Source organism: Nesoenas mayeri, assembly GCF_963082525.1.
Source record: "Nesoenas mayeri genome assembly, chromosome: 1".
Lineage (NCBI taxonomy): Eukaryota > Metazoa > Chordata > Aves > Columbiformes > Columbidae > Nesoenas > Nesoenas mayeri.
Genome location: NC_137541.1, coordinates 121596221 through 121618447, shown reverse-complemented (window position 1 = coordinate 121618447; position 22227 = coordinate 121596221). Strand labels below are relative to the sequence as shown.

The following is a 22227-nucleotide window of genomic DNA, read 5'->3' as shown; positions in this document are numbered from 1 at the left end:
CCTGTATAATTTAGCCTGCAGTTACCCACAATTTCAGAGAGTCAGTTAAGGTCTTCTTGCTGTTATAGGCACATGAGCAGTAATACATTTTTACCTTAAAGGGCATAAATATGAAGCTAGTGAAAGGAATAAGGTTGTACCATCATCCATAATTTAAAGAAAACAACAAACAAAGCACACACACACACACACACACACCCCAAACAAAAACCAATCAATCACATCCCCCCACTCCAAAAAAAAACCAAACCCCACAAAAAACCAAACCGCAAACAAAACTAAACAAAAAACAAAACAAAAAAACCCCCCACAACTGAAACACTGAGACCAAATCGCTTGTTAGGGTCATCCAGAAAGCTTTTGACAGAGCAGTAGGAGAACATAGTCTGATGTTCAGTGCCTTGACAATGAAACTGAATCTACCAATGGCGTTGTTAGAATGAATGTGAGTTCAATTGGCTGCTATGTGGAAGCACAGCTTTCTTAAACAGAACTTGGGAAAATGGTTATTGCTGGGGAAAGAAAACCCTGCCTCTACTCTCAGTCGATATAGTTCACATACCAGCTAAGAAGGAAAAAGCACAAAACCAGAACTGGTTTCTGGTTTTTCACAGTTGTGAAATTATTCATTCCTCTCTTTTTGAAACATGGTACTTCTTTGTACAATGATACTTTGTATAGTGCAGTTAAAGATACCTTGAGTGGAAAAGCCCAATTCCCAGATGACGTAAAAGATTTGACTATTGACAAGATGGTGATTCTTCAAAAATCCCTCCATGTGGACCAGTATGTCAGAATCTCTCTCATTTCCCTGACATGCTGGATTTGCAAGAAGCAGAAGTGATATTCACGTGTAACAGTGAAAAAGAGTCTATGTCCAAGACAGTGGAGAAGTTTTGCATGGCAGGTCAACCATGCAAGAACATGCTCTTTCTCCATGCTAAGTCAATGAGACAGTTGGGCCATCAGCTGCTAAAGTACAAAGACTTAGTTGTTTCTGGAATCTTTCCCTTTTCTTTTGCCTGCTTTACTTAATGTAACAGCTACAAAGAAGCACAAGGGATTTGGCAGCATGTCTTTGCATGTGGAAAAAAGGAAATGATGTGATTAAGAGTAACTGCCTGGAGACATAAATGTCTTCAAAGGAGACTGCATAACCAGAGGTGTTGACAGGAGCACAGATAGAACCAGTACTATTGCATAGCTCTGTTTACCAAAGAGCAGATGGATGTCACCCCCACAGAGGACAATCAGGGATATTAAGCATTACCAAAGCCCTTTGCTCTCCCAGCTGAGCAAACCAAATTATATTTGCTCAGAGCAGGGACATATTAGGAATAAAACAAAACTGCTTTCAGTCTTGCTTCTTGTATCTATACAAGGAAAAGCATTGTTAGATCTTTAGAGGTAACAGTCACAGCAGACAGACCTGTATTAAAGCTATAGGAAGAAGCAGTTAAGCCTTTCTAGACACTTGATACAATGTAAAACATGTAAGAGTACATTTATTACCATCACTGGAAAAAGGAGACAGTTCTTTCCCTCCAAAGTGATCCGCTGCTTCTGATTTTCGTGGTGTAGCCTATTCATTCATTGCTACATGATTTACAAAGGGTTTCAAGAACTCTAGAGAACAGAACCGATCATTAGGGCAAGCTCTGTTTCCTTCTATGTGCCCTGTCACATGCAAAGAACAATCTTGAGAGCCCAGGCTCCTTACAGTGGCTTATTGAGGGATTTGTTTTGTGTTAAGGAAGTCAAGCAGCTGAATTTATCCTCAGATTCAAACTTTTCAAAAGTTTGTGTGTCCTTGTAACCATTAGTGATATTTTTTTGGCCCTTGGGAAGACTAGCTTCAAAGTGAGGCTGCACCTTCAGAAAAATTAACGTCTGGCTTAGGTTTGTGGCATTTTGCTTGGTTTTGGACTTGCTGTTTCTGTACTCACTAATTAAGTGAGAGGGGGTAAAACTCTTGTTTTAATTGCACTGAATTCAGAAGGAGCACTGAAACCTGAACAGGATATTTCACAGATATTTCACCATGCTGATAGGCGTAAGTGAGAATTTGGGCCCCTAGAAAAGTAGGCCAGGAGGGATAGGGCACACTGCAGAGGAGACACATGAGCATATATTCACATATCCTCCCACAGAAAGAGAGCACATGTGCTCACTTCACGTTGGCAGTCTCTGACTGCAAAGGCATGCAAGATTTTCCCAGATGAAGGCATATATAGCTGAGGTATGGATGCATTTGTACTGTATTTATGATAAATCAGGCTGCACAGGTGTGCCTTTTTTTTTTCCTGATTTCCTTCAGAAGAATCCCACCCCTCAACATAACCCCCAATGACGCATGTTGCTTGAGACCCCTGTATTCACCTCTGTAGATACCACTGTGTTATTCTCTGATACAGTGTATCCTCATCAGTGTTTAAGGTCAGACGAGAAGCATCCTTTCTTTTGAAGTCAGTGTCTTGGCTGTCACAACTCATTGCACTGCAGTTCATGTCATGAAGAGGCCTTGGGCGTGTGAACTGGATTACCTCTGGATGAGTCTAAACTGGAAGACAACCTCCAACAGCATGTCTAAGGCACTCCAACTATTACAAAGCTTTCAGTCTACAGGCCTAGACTAAAGCCAATCCCAAGTAAAGGTTCTGAAATTAAAATATGCAGATGCATCTGCTGCTGCAGAAGTAGATCCTCAGTAGTAACAATTTTACTCTACAGGTTGCCTGCTAATGGACTGTGCCGCTTGTTAACGTAGACATGCCTTTGTATGGTACCTCTGTTCTGGCTTTTTAGGTGAAGAAAGCCCAGGACAGCATAAAACAACCCCAGCAACACTAGGTAAACAAGCCACACTCTGGCTGAGTTGCACAATGTACTTTGAGGATTATTGTTCTCAAGCAACAGAGTTAAATAAACAAATGTCCACTTTGAATCATCAAGTTTGCCTCTTCAGGTGTGACCCAGTGTAAGCCTGCCCAGAGTAGGCTGGTTCCTTAACATCTGCAGAGATGCTGCTGTTTCAAATGTTTTCCATTATTCTACTTCGCGTCATGTGAGGATGTTTTTCTGAAGCCTAGCTTCAGCCTTTCTTTTCTTAGCTTGTGATCTTCATAGTGGCTTGTCTTTCCACATTCTCAGCTGGAATAAACTCCTGCTCCCTCCTTCTGTTAGGTGTTAGCCTAAATTTATTTATAGACCGTGGTCACACTTTCTATGGACTGATATACATGCCACACTTGTATGTTTGCACAAGCAAATGAAAATGTGTCAGCAGTCCACAAGACTAGTTTTATTGTTTCATGAATGGCTCCTCAACTGGATCTTTGTGTGAAGGATCACGCATAGCAGTGGCAAAAGCCCAAAGTGGAAATAAGTAAAGGAACTCATTTTCCTGCCTGTGTGTAAGGCTGGCCAGGGAATATCTGCACCTTGCTTTGGCTGGGTTGAGTGGGTTTATTTTTTTCCTAAAGGTGAGGATTCTGTTTCCAAAACTAACATTTTGTCCTGCATTTTTCAGGCACCTGATTTGTTGGCACAATCTAATGCTAGGTTAATAAAACGAAATATTTCTAAGATTTTTCTTACTATGGAATCTTCCTTTTCCAGGGTGACTGAATTAACTGGATATGAGCCCCAAGATCTTATAGAAAAAACCCTCTACCACCATGTTCATGGCTGTGATGTGTTCCATTTACGATATGCTCATCACTTGCGTAAGTAAAAAGAATGCTAGACTGAAATTTATTAAGTAGAGTTAGAAGTTTTGCAGACAACAGGTGCTATGCTGCAAAGTAGAGAAAGCTTTCCAACTCTTGACTGAAGCTGGATTTTCAAAAGTGCTTGGCTATCACTTGGGGAAACTGTTAGTTCTACAAATAAACTAGATAGATACTCAATATGCTGTGATTATGAAAAACAAATCAAAATACACACACACACAAACAAAACTAAAACAGACAAAAAAATCCCACCCCAAACTCCCAAAAAAACCCAAATCAAAAAAACACCACAAAACCCACAAAACCAACCAACCAACAAACCCCAGATCTGACCACTTTTATGTTTCTACCTAAAGGATCCAGGTTCTTTTGAAAATTTGGACTTGATTCTGGGTGGCAAACTCTTGAAGGAAACACCAACAAAAACCAACCAAACAAAACAAACAAAAAGAGTAAATGAGTGCGTGGGAAGGGAAAATGTGAACTTTACTAGGCTCTGTTGTTAAAAGAAAAATTATGCAACAGCTCTCCATTCCTCTGAAATATGTTAGTAATAATCACCCCATGTTTGAAGTGAATGCAAACTCAAAAACTCCTTAGATGAATGTTCATTAATAGCATGCAGATGAGGTTTGGAGAATGGAGCGTCAGGAAAAAAAATTACGCATTTAATAATTCCCCATCTGCCAACAGAGCCATTAATCGTATCTTCAAACATCTGGATTTGGGAAGTAGTTCATTCAGTAGCACATTAATTTGAGAAGCAAATTGAGGGAATAGCTGAACTCTGGATTTGGCTCAGTCTGCTGCAGCCCATACAATTCAAAGACAACATCCAAAAACCAATGTCAGTGAATTTTTTTCCAGATTGCTCCTGTAGGCTGAAAGCAGGCAGAGTCAAATCCTTCTCTTAGGCTTTTCTGAAGGAGAAACTGGTCAGTTCTTCACCTTAATTTGTGCTGCTCCTGAGGATCTGGAATATAAAGAAGGTTGTAACTGTATTTGGTAAGTTAGTGTTGAAATTCCAAGTACCAAATGGCAGAGCGTGTTACATCTGGGAAAGCAGAAGATGCTCTTTATCACTCATTATTTTCTCAAGACTATTCAAAATACCTGTCAACCAGTATACAGATGATACTATTATAGCCACAATCATTTCTGGAATACAGTTTTCCATTTTAGAGCAGAGTGATAGATAATTCTGTGTGCATGGTAGAAGACTTGTACTTGGGCTGCCAGTTTGATCTATGCATGACTGAAGTTTTAAATAAAGAGACAAAGCATGTTTTCTGAATTACCCCCACCACTTCCTCCCACAAGAAAAAAAGCATTCATCTAAACAGGATAACTAAAAGTGGTTCTCTAGATACTGTATTTGAGTTATATAGATAAATTATTGTAAAGTTTAAAAACAGAAGAAAAGTGTGAGAAATCTGCATAGAAATTTATGAAAGCTTCAAAGCAAATAACTGCCAAGAAACAAAATATAATGGCTAATTCTTGGGCAACAGTGGGAACAGTGCAGAATCACAGGTTAGAATACTGAGTAACAGGAATTCTTAAAACAGATGTCAAGTGTATTCACTTCCTCTGGGGAGCACTGTTACAACTCCCCCACTATCCATCAGTAAATGTCTTAGGAACACAAACAGTAAAAGGCTGGCAGATTTGACGTACTATTCTATAAAGCAATCTGATGATTAAGTGTCGTCTGATAAAGAAGTCTGGAGAGAAACTTCTTGCACCTAATAAGGAAAAAGGAAAAAAAAGAAAAGAAAGCAAAACAAAAAAGGCAACCCTAAACTAGGGTAGCTAATTGCTTTTTCAAAGAGAAAAAAAAATCCTGAACTGAAGACCTAAAGCAACTGAACTTTAAGTTTGGTAGCACAGAGAACAGAACAAAGGACACAGTGAGGAGAACAAGTTAGAAGGGATATAACAAGAACATCAGACTATGAGGAAAATATAGATGTGACTATTTGCCTAAGGTGTGCTGGCAGCAAACAGTGTTTCCTGTTTTAAACATTTGATTAGTTTCCAGCTATATGAAAAATTTCTGGCATTTGAACTAGTGTTATTTATTTCCATAGCACCATTAATATACAAAGTGTTTGCTCTGCAACTGGGGATATGTGGCCACACAAATGCTGAGTCTCTGCCTAAGGATCTTGCATTGTAAAAGACAGGACAGAGAAGCTGTTCCAGTACAAACCAAATATTCCTCTGTTCCACTATAGACAAAATATTTGTTTCATTTGTACCATTGTCTCTCTCTGAGGAGGATTTTGTGCATCCCACATGTTGTAACATCATTGCTCTTCCCACATAAACTTTTATAAAAGTCACGTCTCTTGTGTCTTGGCAAGGCAAGCCCCAGCCTCAGCTGATGTCACCCCCAAACCGTTTTGCTGCTTCCTGGAAGTCAACCTATGTATTTATAGACCCTGCCTTATAGCAGAACACAGTTTATGCTCTGTTCGTGGCATTGGGTCAGCTTTTGCTCCTCCAGCAATCAAGCCTGTCAGAGCTGTACTAGTTTATAAGAGGGCAAAAGAGCTGTGGAGTCTGCTAGGGTACCATCCACTTACCACACTGCTTGAGGGCTGCACCCATGACATGCCAGGGAAACTAAAACAATAACTGCTGCAAGTGAGGAACCAAGAAGTCCATTTCTCTTTGCGGTATCCTTAAGCGCAGGCTAGGAAATCCCAGCCTCATGCCCATGAGTCTGCTGGAGCCTTTTAAAATAGCCATCTATGACAGACCAGAAGGGCCAGCCCAGCGCCTTTTTCAGCTTGACTGCTAAACCAGGAGGGAACCACAACAGCGGAACACCCAGTTACAAATGGCACATCTATGAGCCAAGGCTAAAGCCACTGAATCCTCCCCATTTGATTGCAGTGGAGGCCACCAAGAAGTCTGAGCCTGCACAGAGTACCATTGCTGAGGTTTCCCGATCAACATCCAAGAGGATTGTTTAACACAGAGCCATATGGAAATTGACCTCATTTACTGTATCTGAAGTGCAGCTACTGTCCCCTAGCAAAGGTCAGACTTTAGCCAGATTACTAAAAATGCAGGAGACATGAAGTCCTCCCCTGTCCCAGGAGAAATATTGGTTTATCCATGTATTTAGGAAGGAAAGCTGAACACTGTAGTCCTCAGTGGTTTTCACATCTTTTAAAACACTAACTGGAGAGCTAAACCAGGGATTTTTAAAATATCAGTGAAAGTCAAAATTAGTCCCAAAGCACAAGAAATAACTTTGTTATAGCTAGTGATCCATTACAGCATTAATTCCTGTTTTGGAAGACTGAGTAGCAAGGTACTTTGAACTCAAGGAAAACCTGACCATTAAACCAGCACAAAGACTTAGTTCTGAAAAGTCTAGACCACATTACAAAAAAAATATCTGTTAGATGATCTAGGCCAAAATGTAAGCATTGTTTTCTAGAACTGGACCATTTGGATTATAGAGCATCAAGAAACATACTGATTCCATGGCATATAGTTTATTATTAACAAATATTTTTAGAACAGGCTTATGGTTACATTGAATTTTTGAGTAGTAGCCACAAGACCTTTACCTTGGGGGGATATATTGCACTTAAAGAGTACTCATGCCTTTATATTTTGTGGGTGTGTTTACATACTTACACACACATTCCTCATGATTTTCTTGAAAATCTGCACATATGCACAACTTCACTCCCCAGAGTATTCTGTGTAGCAAATGTAGACATGAAAAATGACACCAGAAAGTATGAGGCAAAAAGCTGATATCTAAGAGGCACTTCAAACTCTAAATAGTAGTGGCTTCATGTCAGCAAGGGTGGATTTTTAATGTCTTGCAAGATTATGTTGTTTATCTTGTTCCTTTCTGAACAAATGGATGCTATAACCTGTAATGAAAGGGGAACTGACACTTCACAGAATCACAGAATGTTAGGGATCGGAAGGGACCTCAAAAGATCATCTAGTCCAATCCCCCTGCCGGAGCAGGAACACCTAGATGAGGTTACACAGGAGGGGATCCAGGTGGGTTTTGAATGCCTCCAGAGAAGGAGACTCCACAACCATCCTGGGCAGCCTGTTCCAGTGTTTGTCACCCTCACTGAGAAGAAGTGTCTTCTCATATTTCAGTGGAACCTCCTGTGTTCCAGTTTGTACCCACTGCCCCTTGCTCTTCTAATACACCCCAAGATGCCACTGGCCTTCCTGGCCACAAGGGCACAGTGCTGGCTCATGGTCATCCTGCTGTCCACCAGGACCCCCACTTCCCTTTCCCCTACACTGCTCTCCAACAGGTCATTCCCCAACTTATACTGGAACCTGGGGTTGTTCCTGCCCAGATGCAGGACTCTACACTTGCCCTTGTTATATTTCATTAAATTTTTCCCTGCCCAACTCTCCAGCCTGTCCAGGTCTCGCTGGATGGCAGCACAGCCTTCTGGCGTGTCAGCCACTCCTCCCAGCTTCACATCATCAGCAAACTTGCTGACAGTGCACTCTAGTCACTCATCCAAGTCATCGATGAATATATTGAATAGTCCCAGGACCATCCCTTGAGGCACTCCACTAGATACAGGCCTCCAACTGGACTCCGCCCATTGACCACAACTCTCTGGCTTCTTTCTGTCAGCCAGTTCACAGTCCACCTCACTACTCAATCATCTAGTCCACACTTGCTCAGTTTAGCAGCAAGGATGCTGTGAGAGACTGTGTCAAATGCTTTACTGAAGTCAAGAAGACCTGTCTGTAATCATTTTGTAATAACCTGATTTTCTTAGAGAAATGAACTGGATTTGAAGAAAAGTTTAAATATGTTATGATGTGCACAGATGGATAGGAGAGTAAGCAGTCCAAAGAGATGACTTAGATGCTGCAGACTCAGAGGACCTTTCAGCAAGAAGAACTCTTGCTCTTCGATTTTTGTCAGTGTTACATTGAGCTATTCACATTACTCACATTATTGATGTCTACGATTGCTATTGAAATTACAACGCCCTGCTCCCCCAGGTAACAACTGAACAAAAAAGCGCCAACCCCAGCAATGACTGATAGTCACAGAGCTAATTACCAAACAGTAAACAAATCCTCAAAGGTTACGCACTCTTTAATTCACAACTTAGCATTGGATGCCCTCCCTGTCAGAAAAACCTTCTATGAATACTAATTATAAGGCCATATATTTTAATTTCAAGTCATCATTTACTCAACTAGAGTTGGCTGAAAGAGCAAGCTGTTGTTTATTTGCTTATATATCTGCTTCTGCACCAAGTACGTACAATGAGAGAAAAAAAAATTACAGTGAGCTTTGTTACTAATTTCAGTCTAGTACAAGCCCTACATTTGCAAGTAGTAATTTCATTTCTTAATCACGTTATATAAAGGGACTGCTGCTATCGATCACCTTTTTTTGGACATAGTTTGTGTAGCAAGTTCAGTCCTTTATTTCCTAATTTAAAATAAATAACTGATTGTATAATAGAAGAGTAAGAAGATAGAGTTTCCTAGATGAATGCTGCAGGGTCATGCAAGAGAAGAACCACCTTCAACAGACGGGTATTATCTTCTAGTGGATCATTAGATAAATGCCTGGCACTGAACCAGAAATATTTATAGGTAGATTAAATATTTAGAGATGCAGCAGAACTCCTATTACAGCACAGCCTTATGCCAAAATATCTTTGTTCACAGAGAACCCAAACTGGTCTACAGAGGATTAAATTTCTAGTGAAATCTATCAGATAACTGATTCACCTCTTTGGCCTTGTCTCTACTTACGTGCTTAAGAACCAAATAGCATTTTGATTTTGCTCTTTTGAAACAACTTTCAAAATGCAGATCATCATGGCATAAAATTCATAATAAACTATCAAGCTATGAATGACAAAAGTACTTCCAAATATAATGGAAAAATTCAAGGTAGTTGTGCCAGCTTCAAAATACTTCTGCTATCTCGAACTTTCTCAGTCAGAAGATTAGAAACAGTAAGAATTTCTTGCAGAATGTAAACATAAGAAAGCAGGGTGAACTGGAAGAGAAAAACCTTAATAGTTCACAACATGGTATCTGTAAACAATAATGTGAAATTTTGAAACTAAGTAAACCAGCAGGACAGGTACATTTGCAGGGGAGCTGTTTAAATTTTGATGAGAGAAGGAGGCTTAAGGGAGGGAGAAGAGAAGTCCCTGCCATGCAAATAAATCTCTTCAGGAAGCGGTCACAAATCCAAGCAATGTGAAATGCTTTCTATTTTTTTTTTTAATTGTATTAACAGTGTTGGTGAAAGGCCAAGTCACAACCAAGTACTATCGACTACTGTCCAAGCATGGAGGCTGGGTCTGGGTACAGAGCTACGCTACTATTGTGCATAACAGCCGTTCATCACGGCCTCACTGCATAGTGAGTGTCAATTATGTCCTTACGTAAGTCAAAATACTTTGTACCATTATGTGTTATCAGTAAATGATTCATTACTAATTAAATCCTTTAAGTTTGCTTTACTTGTGTCTTCCAGTATCATTCTGTGCTTGCATGTTACAGTCACTTTTCTCTCCTCACATTCTCCTTCTTTTAGTTACATTGAGCTAAAAAGACCTACTATTCCTGATTATTAGTTTATACACCATATGCTTGAATGTAATACCACTTATAGCCATTTGCATTACACCCGGACCCCAGTTCTGTGATGGGCATCAAAACTGTGCCGGTGCTGTCCAGACACAGTGAAAGTTACTGCTACCCAGCAGAGGTCCCAGTGTCAGTTTGTGAGACAGAGACACAGTAGGCAGCATTACCCCTTTCAGGGACAGGCGAATCCCCCAAGGGTTCCCCCACTGGTCTTGGCTTGCACAGATACTCCACGAAAAACTACATTCTCTCAATGGCAAGTAGGTCTCAATGAGCTGGTGAATGTAACGGTGGTTTGGACCTGCAGTTTATGAATTCTGGTTCAAATCATGAAGGTATTACAAAACTCCTGTCTTGATATAAACCCAAGAGAGACAGAAATCTATATTCAATAAGAGAGATAAGTAATAGTGAAGCAGATTGTGACTGAAGAGACCATCTGTGGGGGAGAAATAAAAAAGGAATCGTGGGCACCCTTTGTGTTGAATAATGTAAAAAAACAGGGAACTATATACTCTTTTCTTCTGTCTAAATGAGTCCATTTCTTATGTGGCCTGAAAGTAAGATGCATTTGCATGATATACGTTTGCATATTACAGTGTTGTCTCTCATACCTGACTTTGGGGGGTTAAAGTATATGTGTTGAGAAACCATAGGGTGTTTCCTTAAACTACTTGAAGTAGACACCCAGCCCTAGGCACACTGGCTAACCCTGCCCTCATTCCTGTACACGTGAGAGACAGCAGTGCGAGGGAAAGACCCAGCCCTGCAACCTGCTCAAGCAACCTGCTTGTGTCCCATGAACTGAGGCAAGAGATTTGAGTAAAAAGGACACTGTGCCAGAGACATAACAGCTTATTCTTGAGCTGAATTTACTTCTAGGTTATTCACCATCAAAGAATGATGGAATTTTGAGAGAGAAGTAGTTTTTTGGGTTTTGTTTCTTTTTTTTTTTTTTTCTAGTTATCCTTTCAAAAATATGCTCCACTGTTGCTACTGGCAAAAGCAGAGGAGCTCATTTAATCATCGGAACTGTATCAATTAACATTTCAAACTATGATCTAGAGTCTGTTCTTGATATTTTTTTCCTCTTTATACAAAAATATGCCTTGTCTGTGAGGCAGTTAAAACTGAAGAGAACAGAGCAGATTTGAAAATCTAGAGACTGTGAGAAAAACAACATTGCAGCTTCTATGGTCTAGTCACAAGCACATTGTGTTGACAGGAGAGGAACATCATTTGTTTTCCTTTCCTTGGGGTTAATTGTGAAAGCAGGGCAGAGATCAAATCCTGACTGAGGAGGAGACAGAAGAATTGATCTGTGCCTTTCTATCAGCTGACATGGCCATGATTCGAAACTGCAAGGTGCCATGGATGGCTGAGAAGTCGGTACAGCTCAGGTTCAGAGAGTGAGGACATTTACTACAAAGATGTTAAAGCAGTTCCCAGTGGAACATTTGTGGTAGACTTGCATGGGGATGAGGTCAGACCACAAAATTCACTGTCTGCTGACATCCTCAGCCTTGCGCTGTGGACTCAGTGAAAATTTTGGAAGAATGAAAATGAAAACATTGTGAAAGCTATTGTGTATTTTCAAATGAGCTATTTTGGATTTGTGCAATATATTTGAGTATGTAATTTATTGGACTGTTCTTTTGCAGAGATATTGAGTATAAGGAACTTCAGCTGTCACTGGACCAGGTTACCATTTCTAAGTCACAGTTTTCATGCAGAAACTCAGTCTCTACCTCGCAGGAAACAAGGAAAATAGTAAAACCCAAAAGTAATAAAATGAAAGCAAAACTCAGAACAACGCCTTACCCGCAACAGGTAACTTTTTGAGCAAAGTTTACTTCCCAACTATTGCGGGCAGAATGCTTGGGACAGGATAGAGATCACCCAGAACTGAACTTACTGTAAAACTGACTATAGTAGGCTCTGCTGCAGGAGCGCCCTCGTAAGTAGGAATACAATTTGACCCTTTTGTTCTTGGGGTGGGTAGTATAAGTAGTACATACCAACTCTGTCAAGTGATGTAAACACAAAGTTTTTTTGGATTTGAAGTATGTAAGATACTTCAAAACCACTGTGATTTCTTGGTAAAAAGAAGAAAAACATATACTAAGAATAGCTGTGTTGTGAAAATTTGCACTGATGTAGAATACATCTCATTGACAGGCAGAGCTCTTAAAGTCACTTAGGTATTAGCAGTGTCTTTATGCTGGAGAATGCATCATAAGAATGAATCATAGCAAATACACCACTGTCGTGGGATTTGGAATATCTCTCCCTGTCACTGGGTGAGCTAGAAACAGATACGAAAGGCAACTTATGGAGATTGTCCATAAGACCACGTTGATGAGACTGACAACCACCATGAGACATTCTTAGACTCTGCAATGCATATTGCTGGAAGGGGCTACTATTACTTTAAAACAGCAGTGAATGCAGCTAGCATTCAAAACAATAAGAGCCCCAAAAGCATTTGGGGTCTGGAGAAGAGTGTGGGAGAGAGTGTGAAGGGAAAATCATTATAATAGAAGCTGATGAAAAGGACAGATTTCGTCTTCCTACAATTTTAAAGGTTGACATGCCAGTACAGGCAAAGTCATATTCATGGTCTGCTACTCAATTTATCAGTGCTTTCCAGTGCTTAGCAACCACCTTCTGCCCTCTGGGATTTACAGCTGCCTACACTTAGTAGCTAAAATCCAACTGTCAAAATTATCAAATAAACCCTTAACATTAGGATGACAAAAAAGTTTTTTGTTCCCATGCTAAGTGAAGGTAAAGTTACTGTGAAGACAGGGAGCTTTAAATGCTTTGGTAAGCCAGTCCCTTTAGCCGGGGAGATTGCAGTTCAATGAGGCCCAGCTTTGGGTGCCTATATGATATATTATGCGGTTTCATATAAAAGTTAGTCATTTAACTCTCTTCCCCTCCATTTTTTTCTTTCACCAGCAATACAGCTCATTCCAAACAGACAAACTGGAATGCAGCCAGGTGGGAAACTGGCGATCCAGCCCTGCAGTGAACGCTGCCACCATTCAAGAACAGAACTTCCATTCAGAAAACAGTGAACTTTTATATGCCCCGTCATATAGCTTGCCTTTCTCTTACCATTATGGACACTTCCCAGTAGATTCTCATGTCTTCAGTAGCAAAAAGCAAATGCTGCCTTCAAAGTTTGGGCAGCCTCAAGGAGCACCTTGTGAAGTGGCTCGATTTTTCCTGAGTACTCTGCAGACAAATGGAGAATGCCAGTGGCATTATGCCAACTCCTTGGTACCCAACAGCCAGTCACCATCCAAAAATCTTCCTGATCAGCCAGTGAACATCATCCGACATAATCTTGCGCAGAGTTATGAAGGTGAGTGTCACTTCAAAAAAAGAAAAAAACAAAAGCAAAGCTGTGGGGTGTCAGGGGAAGATTTGTGATTGTAGTTTGAAAACAGGAACTACAAGATGTTTAGGAAACACAGAAAATCAGAAACAGTGAAGTGTAACAACCACTACGTTTATAGTATTTACATGTACATCCCTCTTCCCATTACCATCAACCTTGATTAGGAATATTATCAAAGCATCAGTAGCAAAAATGCATTTACCAGAATCACTTTTAGAACAGGGTAGAGATACCACCTCCTTTAATATTGGCACAGTTTACCCTCTTGTTTTGCACTATTGTAGTTATTTAGCAGAATTACTCAGGTAAGTCAGTGCTGACAGCAGAAAGAAACAAATGTGCTTCAGTTCACATATAGAAATTAAAATTAATGTGATCTATTTCCATGTGAAAATTGAAGGTTGAGATTTCTGAGTATGAAGTCATTCTGAATGTCTTTACCTTAGAATTACTACAGTGAAAGAGTAAATGAAATGCACCGTCTTCCTGCTTTATTTAAAAATGTCTTCAGTGCTTCTCCCTGATCAACTGCACCATCTCTCTATACAGATGGTCGGCTCAAATACTTTGAAGGAAGCACTGAAGACATTGACTTCTCTGAGGTGGCAAACTATAAGAAATAAGCTTGCAAAGCTATAAAGTAACTAAATGTAAACAAGGTCGAGATACGCTCTGATCATTAGATCTCACATATATTACATCTATCTGCATACACTGTTTTGATCAGTTAAAAATCACTCATGATGATTGACTGGTTGACATACTGCTATAAAGTTAGATGCAACCACGTCTTTCTTCTAGCTTCATTCAGGATGGGATGGAGGAACCAGTAGTGGAAATTTAAAATTAAAAAACTAGAAAATAGAGGCTCAAGATTCTTGAGTACCAGAAACAAGTACGTATTCACTTAGGGATATGACATTAGGTAACCTAGATCCGAAGGGAATACCTGTGGAAGTTAAAAGCTGAGCTTGCTACATCAGACAGAAGACAGTATCAGACATTGAATGTGTCTCCCACAGAGAAGCAAATAACTTTTGCCCAGGGTGTTGTCCTTCACAGGACTGTTTGACCTCACCTAGCTGATTGACCTCACCTAGCTAACTGTAGTATTTTACTTTACTGTTCTGTGTTTAGGTTGAAAATGAGCAACTCTGAAGCTCTTCTTACAGCCTAGAGCAAGTTAAAAACCTTTTCCGAGTCCATACTTCTTTAATATGCTGCCTTCTTTTTGCTGCTGTTGTGCACAGGGTATGGAAAGAAGTATCTTTAGACTGAAAATAAGAAATGGTTTTATCCTTTCTAAAGCTGGTGTGTCTTTCTGGAAAAGGAAAAAAAAATAGCTACATCTTTAAAGGATAAGGATTGAAGTAAATCTTCCAGACTCCCAATATGTCTGCAGCAACAGAACTATTCTAGGTGTACAGAAGCCAGATTAGCTTTTGTTCTCAGCTTCCGGGGGAACAGATACTGCGAGACAGACCGAGAAAGTAGATCCACCCCTTGCTGGTCAGAGAGTGCCATCAGAACTGAGAATAGATATGGAAAGAACAGCCTGTTCAGGGAAACCCTGTAAAATTGACCATGGCCATAAAATTTGCCAGAAAGCCCAGTGAGCATAGCAGCAGCCAAGCAATTTACCATCACTTGGTTGATATGGGCAGATAACTCCTAGTAAATATATAAAGTCAGAAGGATTCCACAGGAATTCTGTTAAAAAAACTTCTAAAAAAACCTGCAAGCATCTGCTGGTATTTTTCAAGTTCACTATGCATGCACACCTTCACCAATTTTTATGGTCAGGAAAATGGAGCTGTGATACCAGCAGTTGTTACCTCTGGTTCTACGTCTACTTAAGATTTTGTTGCTTAAGTTGGAATACGTGGCTTCTCTTTTGAGCACAGCTGTGTTTTAATGGATGTTTAGCTATTGGGCATTTGATGAAAACTGAATTGGTACAATTAATCCTCTGCAAAGGCACTTAAAATTGTACGCTTTAGGAAGGAAAAAAGAATATGGTCAAACTCAGGCCTGGTCAGAGATCATTGCTTGAGTTCACACATAGTGTTATAAAAGGGGAAAGAAAAATGTAGACTCTGCTGCAAAGAGGATTTATGTCTAATTGTTTCAGAGTTTGTTTCCTTTTGAGGTAGAATTAGCCCTGTTGTACTTTCGCTGAGGCTGGTGGCAGGAGAGAAATCTGAACCTTTGGAAGTGATTTTTTGCTTTGAATTGAAAGGGGCATCTGATCTTCCTTATGTTGTCAACCGCTGCTTTTTCCAGCAGTTCACTGAAAAACTGACAGCCAGTAAGCTTCAAAGCAGAGAGGATCTGCTTAGCGTCATTATCTTCAATCCAAAGGCAATGCCAAATATGACATCTGGCCACCGGGTTGGATGCTAGGCCCCACATCCATAGAGGCATCTGCCAAAAATGCCGTAGACCAGAGACATTTTTCTCTATGGAAAATAGCTTCTTTTGGAGAGATCAGAGATTTTAAGATGATCATGCCAAGCCATCAAAGCTCTGGAAAAGCACGTAGCAGATAAAATTGCCTGCAAATCAGATGCTGCTGCCTCAGAATCTAGTTTCAAAGCTTCTTCCAGTTTTGTTTTGTTTTTTTCAGCTGGCCTAGTCATCAGAAAAGAAACTTCAGAGAAGGCAACCATCTTCCTAGTCAGGGACTTTTCTTTTGTACACTTGAATGGACACATTGCTGCTGTGGCTACCACAGCATCCACTTGTCACTAAGTTATTCTGTTGGCCAGTCTGTACTAGCTGTGTGAAGCTTAGTGCCACTAATCATGCCAAAACTCAGGAAATGATGAAGAATACTAAGAAAATCTGTGAAAAAGCTCTTGTTTATCTTCCTCCCTGAATCCAACTCCCCAGGTTTAGCCTATGGCTACTGGAAGAAATACAGGACATCTTCTTTGAAAAGTGTATGCCATTAGTGGCAAAGAGGTCTTGAAGATCATGTTGTCTTGCTATTGTTTTTGGAGGGAGAAAAATGGAGAACATAGTAACTACAACATCAAGCCATGCCTCAGATCATTTGCAATTAGGGTTCAGGCCAGGAGACAGCATGGGTATTGAGCTGATCTAAAAAATGTCTTTTTCATAGGTATGGACAGTATTAAGATATGTTGCATCTTCACCTTGCTCGACATGATGAATACCAGCATGACTTTGTGACACAGGAGTATGTGACCTGATCAGTACAGCAGCTCTACTCATTCATCTTCAGCAAAACTCCAGAGTGGTTGAGTAGTTGCTCCTTTTCTCTGAAGGCCCTCTTGTACAAAGGATGAGGAAACACACTGAAACATCACAGGCTACATGTCAACATTCAAGTGTTGGCATCTTGTCTTTTTGAAACATAAAGTACACGCTTCTGAGACTAGTGTAGGTCAGAAAGCCCAAGAAAAATTACACAAGGCAAAGCATGCACAAAGAGGGCTTCAGCCCAAAGAAGGTTTTTCACAGACAGGATGCAAAACTCTGCTGATAAGGGCTGCGTACCGTACCTTTTGCATGAAGACCAATGCTGACTTCCAGTCTTTATTTGCTTTAACCTGATTCCAAGATGCCTTTCTTTCATTTTGACTGAAATAGACAGGGGCAATGAGAGAACAAGGAGCATCTCTAAACTACTAACATCTTGGTAGAGAAAGGAATGTTTGTGAATGAAATACCTTTTCTGCAAGCATCTTTCCCTACAGAGCACCATCTGATCTTTTACCGCACTATGTAAAGGAGATGAGGGAATGCTCCTCACTGCAACACCACATTTGACAAGGGAAAGATCACACTAGTATACTGTAACTATGAATAAACACGATATGTTTTACACCAAGACCTGGTAGAGTAGCTTTCCTGTTCCCACTTGGATGGACGGATGCTGAAGTCTGAGCAGACTGTCTGCTGTTGGGGTTCTTATCTCCAGGTTTTCCCCCAACTTGACCAAGCTGCCCCCTGTGCGCCAGTAGAAAGGTAGAGCGACTTGGAAAGAATTAACAGAGACATGATGCCTGAAAGACTGAGTTCACTGTTGCAGTTGTAGGCTGCTATGGACAGAGGCAGTGTAAGCAGGTACAAAGGGCCTCCTGGAAAGCTCCTATCACTCTGGTATGATATACAACCTTATATGTGGAGTGTATCTACCTACTTAGCATAGATGAGTTGCTCTGGCAGAAAAGTGGTCTAGATAGCATCCCAAATTAATGCACTGACTTCAACAACCATAAAGTGTCCTCAGTGCTGGAGAGGTGCAGAATGCACAGGAGCCCCAGGTGCCTGCTGAGGCAGGTGCTCCAGCAGCTGCCCACGTGCCAGATGGGTGGAAGCAATCCTAGGGCGCTGCCCTTCTACAGCAGCACAGAGCAGCCAGTCAGCTATTAACTTGTGTATGAAAAAAACTCTTTCCCAAGGTGCACTTGGGTTTTTGTCTGCAAAGGAAGACACAAGAAGGCTTAAGGCTAACTCCAGTAACTGTTCTGGATGCGAGCAGCCAAAACCTATCGTGCTCTGTTGCACTGCAGACATGACTTGCCTAACTGCTCTAACTCCACAAATGTGCTGACAACTTTAATGGAAGCCTGCAAACAATTAACCAGACCCTTACCTTCTTTGTCAGCAAAAGAGATGAAAACCATGTTTGATGAACAGGATAGAACAAAATGGATAATATCCTGTAAATCTCCAAGTATTCAAATTACCTCTTGGTACCAAGAAGGCAGCCATCAGCCCAGCAGAATTTGAGTTTACCAAAACTAAGATAACAAGACAGAGGCCAACTGGTAGTTGTGATGCTTCAGCTCCTCACAAGCGTGGGCTCTAAAAATGAAATAGGACAATCTTACATTCAGAGATTAGAGTCATAGAGTAACAATACTCCATGCTGCACTGAAAGAACAAGCCCATCACTCCTGTGGATGTGTCAAGTGGGAAAACCACTAAAACCAGTGTATCAGATTAGATCAACCAAATGAGTTATATACGTCAGTAACTCTCAACACGGATACTTATTTCAAAGTAAGAATGCCAAAGGTAGAGTTAAAATTATAGTAGTATAATTACAGTGGCAAAATTTCTAAGTTACACTCAAGCATGTGGCTGAATCCCTGTTTTGATTTGTGATCTAAGAGGGTAATTTTTCAACAGCTGATGAGAATTCACTTTAGTTAGATCTGCATATACTTCTTGGTACAAAATATATACGTGGAAATAAAAAAGAATAACTTGAAAGGTTGTTATTTCTAGGAGGGTGGTAGATTGATCAAGGAAAAAATTAGATCCAGATTCCTGTTTAAATTTTGGTGTTAATTATGTGGTGCAACTCCCTCTGAAATTAATGAATCTGTGCATAGAAAAAAAGGTACAATTGAGCTATTTCTGCTTCCTCTGTTATACATGAAGGCTTTGCCAGTCTACTATAGCACAGGGAATATTTAATTATTAGCGAGTACAGTTACATCAGCAACCACTACAGGACAACTCCAAAACTTTTTAAGATGTTGAATAAACTTTTTAGAAAAACAGAAAATCCCTTTTACAAAAGGTACGAAGGTTTCCAGGGCTTTCAGTGAGCATAAGACAAAATAGAGTTTAGGTTTAATGTGAGAAATTTGGGAAGTGCCTCATTTAACCGTTAACATAAATCTTTCAAATATGCCTTGGAGGAGTAGTATAACTGTCAAACTGTTCATACAAGACAGCAGAAAAAATCAGAACTCACCTAAATTTAGCCATACTGCACGGGAGTAAACCAGTGGATTTTCTCTTACCATTTGTAGATAGGAGTGTACAAAAAGGAGAAGCTGTATAAGCCAAGCAGAAGATGACAACAGCAATCCAATTTGCTTCAAGACTTCACCTAACATGCAGAAACTTAAGATAAAATTAAGATTACTTAGTATATTTTAGAGAAAAAGCCTGACTACAATTCCTAGGTTCATATTCTCTTCAAAACTTAAGAATCTAGCTTCTGATTTTCCATGCATACCCAGTTTAGTACTCCTACATTCAAACTAATATTCTCAGTATATGTTGTAAATTACATTTATGTTAGACATACATCTTTATTATATTACCTTAAAAGCAGAGAGACAGCATTACTTGAGAAGTGTTTCTGTTGCTTTTCAACAGCTATTTTTAATATCTGATGCTAGTTTTTCAAACAGGATTATATTAATAATGACAGTGATTTGTAATTATTCAGTCAAATAAACAAATGGGCATTTCAGATGGAAAATCTTCTCAGAATTATTCAACACTGTTGGCCCTTCGGAATGGGTTGGGTTGTTGTTTTTTTTTTCATTTTTCAATACTGTCTTAAAGAGAATTATCCGAGCCAATGAAGCAAATGGGAATGTCTCTGATGTCTTCAGTGGGACTTGGATCTGGCCCAAACCACGCGGGTATTAAGGTTCGGTCATAAAATGTGTTATAGTCTAACTATTATTTGAGCTCATTGTCAGTAATTAACATGTTTTCTCTTTTCTGCAAGTGCCCGTACCAAACAGAAGATACAGCCAAGATGTTCTGTCTGACAACTTTACAAGCTGCACAGCATCCATGCCAGGCAGCAGATACAAAGAAGAGATTTATGATTCCGGCATCATGAAATCCAACAAAATAGAAAACAGGATTCAGCCACCGCACCACCTCATTAAAGAAGAAAACAAATTAGCTTTTAACAGAGAACTACAAGAAAAAATGAGCATTAATGAAAGTTCTTTTTCAAACTCAATAGCCAACTCCTTGCTGCCAAAATCAGAATGTTTCCAGTCCAAAGCTATAGGACAACTAAGTCATCTCTTGCCAATGCCCTCAGTATATGAGCAAACAAGAAGGATTTGTATGAAGGAACCCAAATATGGGCATATCAGTCACCATGCTTCAAATCTAGATGAACTGGACAGTGATGAGAGAATGACTGTGAAGCTCAATCATGACTCTGAAAGCGAACGTGTGATGGAAGCGAGACCTTCTGGACAAGTCCCATTTGTGCTTCTAAATTATCACCATGTTTTAGCCAAACACGGTACATTTCAAACTTCATCATGTACAGCGACAGGACATGTAGGAGAAAATTACGGATACAACTCTGAGGAAGTAAATACATTTATTTACAAAAACCAAAGCCCCTCATCAGCTTCTTCTCCAGAAACCCACAAGGAATCTGCACTACCCCATTATATTGGAACTTCTGTAATAATAGCCAATGGAAGGTGACGGTAACAGAGGAGTATTTACACTTAATTAAGAAGCCAAAGTGTAATGATTTGCAAAAAGCATGAGAAAACATGGTTTCATTTACTGAGCATAGCTGAGGGTCAATGAGGGACAGACTCGTGTGTTACCGGAAAGCCACGTGTAACAAAAGTACCTTCAAGGTCAGGAAAAACCCCTACATCTAGCTTCCATGCTTCCTTGTCACAGATTAAGCTCTGGTGCCAGTGAGAAGACATGTTACAGATCTTATTTTTGTTATTTTATAGTGTGCAACAAAATTAAATGATAGGTGTTATATGCAGAGATTTATATGAAGAACATTTTTTTCCTTAACCCCTCCTTCTCGAAATACATTCAAAATTTTTTTATCATTAACTATACACTCTAGTTTAGGTATTTTTGACAAACTGTGTGAAACCTTCCATCAACTCTCCATCCAGGTGTTAAACACCTTGAAAAATGAACTTTGTTTAAAGAGTGGTGATTTTTAGTATCCATAATACAGCTGTACTAACTAAACAGAACTCTGTTTGGAAAAAGCTTATTTATTAATTATCCAGAAGTTTTTTAACTAAATAAATCAAATCCAGATTTGATTTAGTTAACATAGATTTCAGTGTTCTGAGATTGTTACCACCACCACTTAACTCAACAAGGAACGATATGACAAATTAGTACATACAAAGACGTGTATTAAAGGGTTACAGGTCTTGTCATGGCAAATTGGGACAAATCATATAGTGGGAACTACAGATTACTCCTTATGAAATGTTGTAATGAGAAAAAGAAACTTCTAAACAGTGCGTTTCACTGAGTATTCTGGGAGAAGGCTGTGCAGATTTCCAAACCAGCTAGTCAAAAATACGTCTTAATAGCACCAGAAATGCTTTCTTTATAGTCAAGGGAATAATGAACATTTATGCTTTATTTTAAACTTACCAGTAGCCTTTTGAAGTTTGAAAGGTTCAGCTTTTAACACAATGAACTCCCTTAAGCATAAATCTCATTGTCAACACAAAGGTAAGATTAATATTTGACTGATTCGTGCACTTCACAAATAACGTCAGTGGACAATCTGAATACAGAAAGTTGAAAATTGCTGCACAACCACAGAAAAACAAAATCGCACTTGAAGTGAACGCTTTGCACACATCTCAATTTGTAATAGACTGTAGCAAGCAAAAAGTATACAGCACACATCTACATTTTGTCCAGCCT

The 22227-nt window shown here is 39.8% G+C and overlaps 1 protein-coding gene across 1 annotated transcript in view; it reads left to right on the top strand.

The window, feature by feature from the left end:
* The window catches only part of SIM2 (SIM bHLH transcription factor 2), a gene marked incomplete at its 3' end in the record, with an annotated part of 60289 nt that extends 39280 nt beyond the window's left edge, over positions 1-21009 (top strand). Inside the window, exons 7-11 of the mRNA XM_080363536.1 lie at positions 3619-3725; positions 10015-10162; positions 12029-12197; positions 13329-13737; positions 20282-21009. Coding sequence (XP_080219662.1) covers positions 3619-3725; positions 10015-10162; positions 12029-12197; positions 13329-13737; positions 20282-21009 — 1561 coding nt within the window. The remainder of the gene's footprint in view (positions 1-3618; positions 3726-10014; positions 10163-12028; positions 12198-13328; positions 13738-20281) is intronic.
* Positions 21010-22227: the final 1218 nt, after the last annotated feature.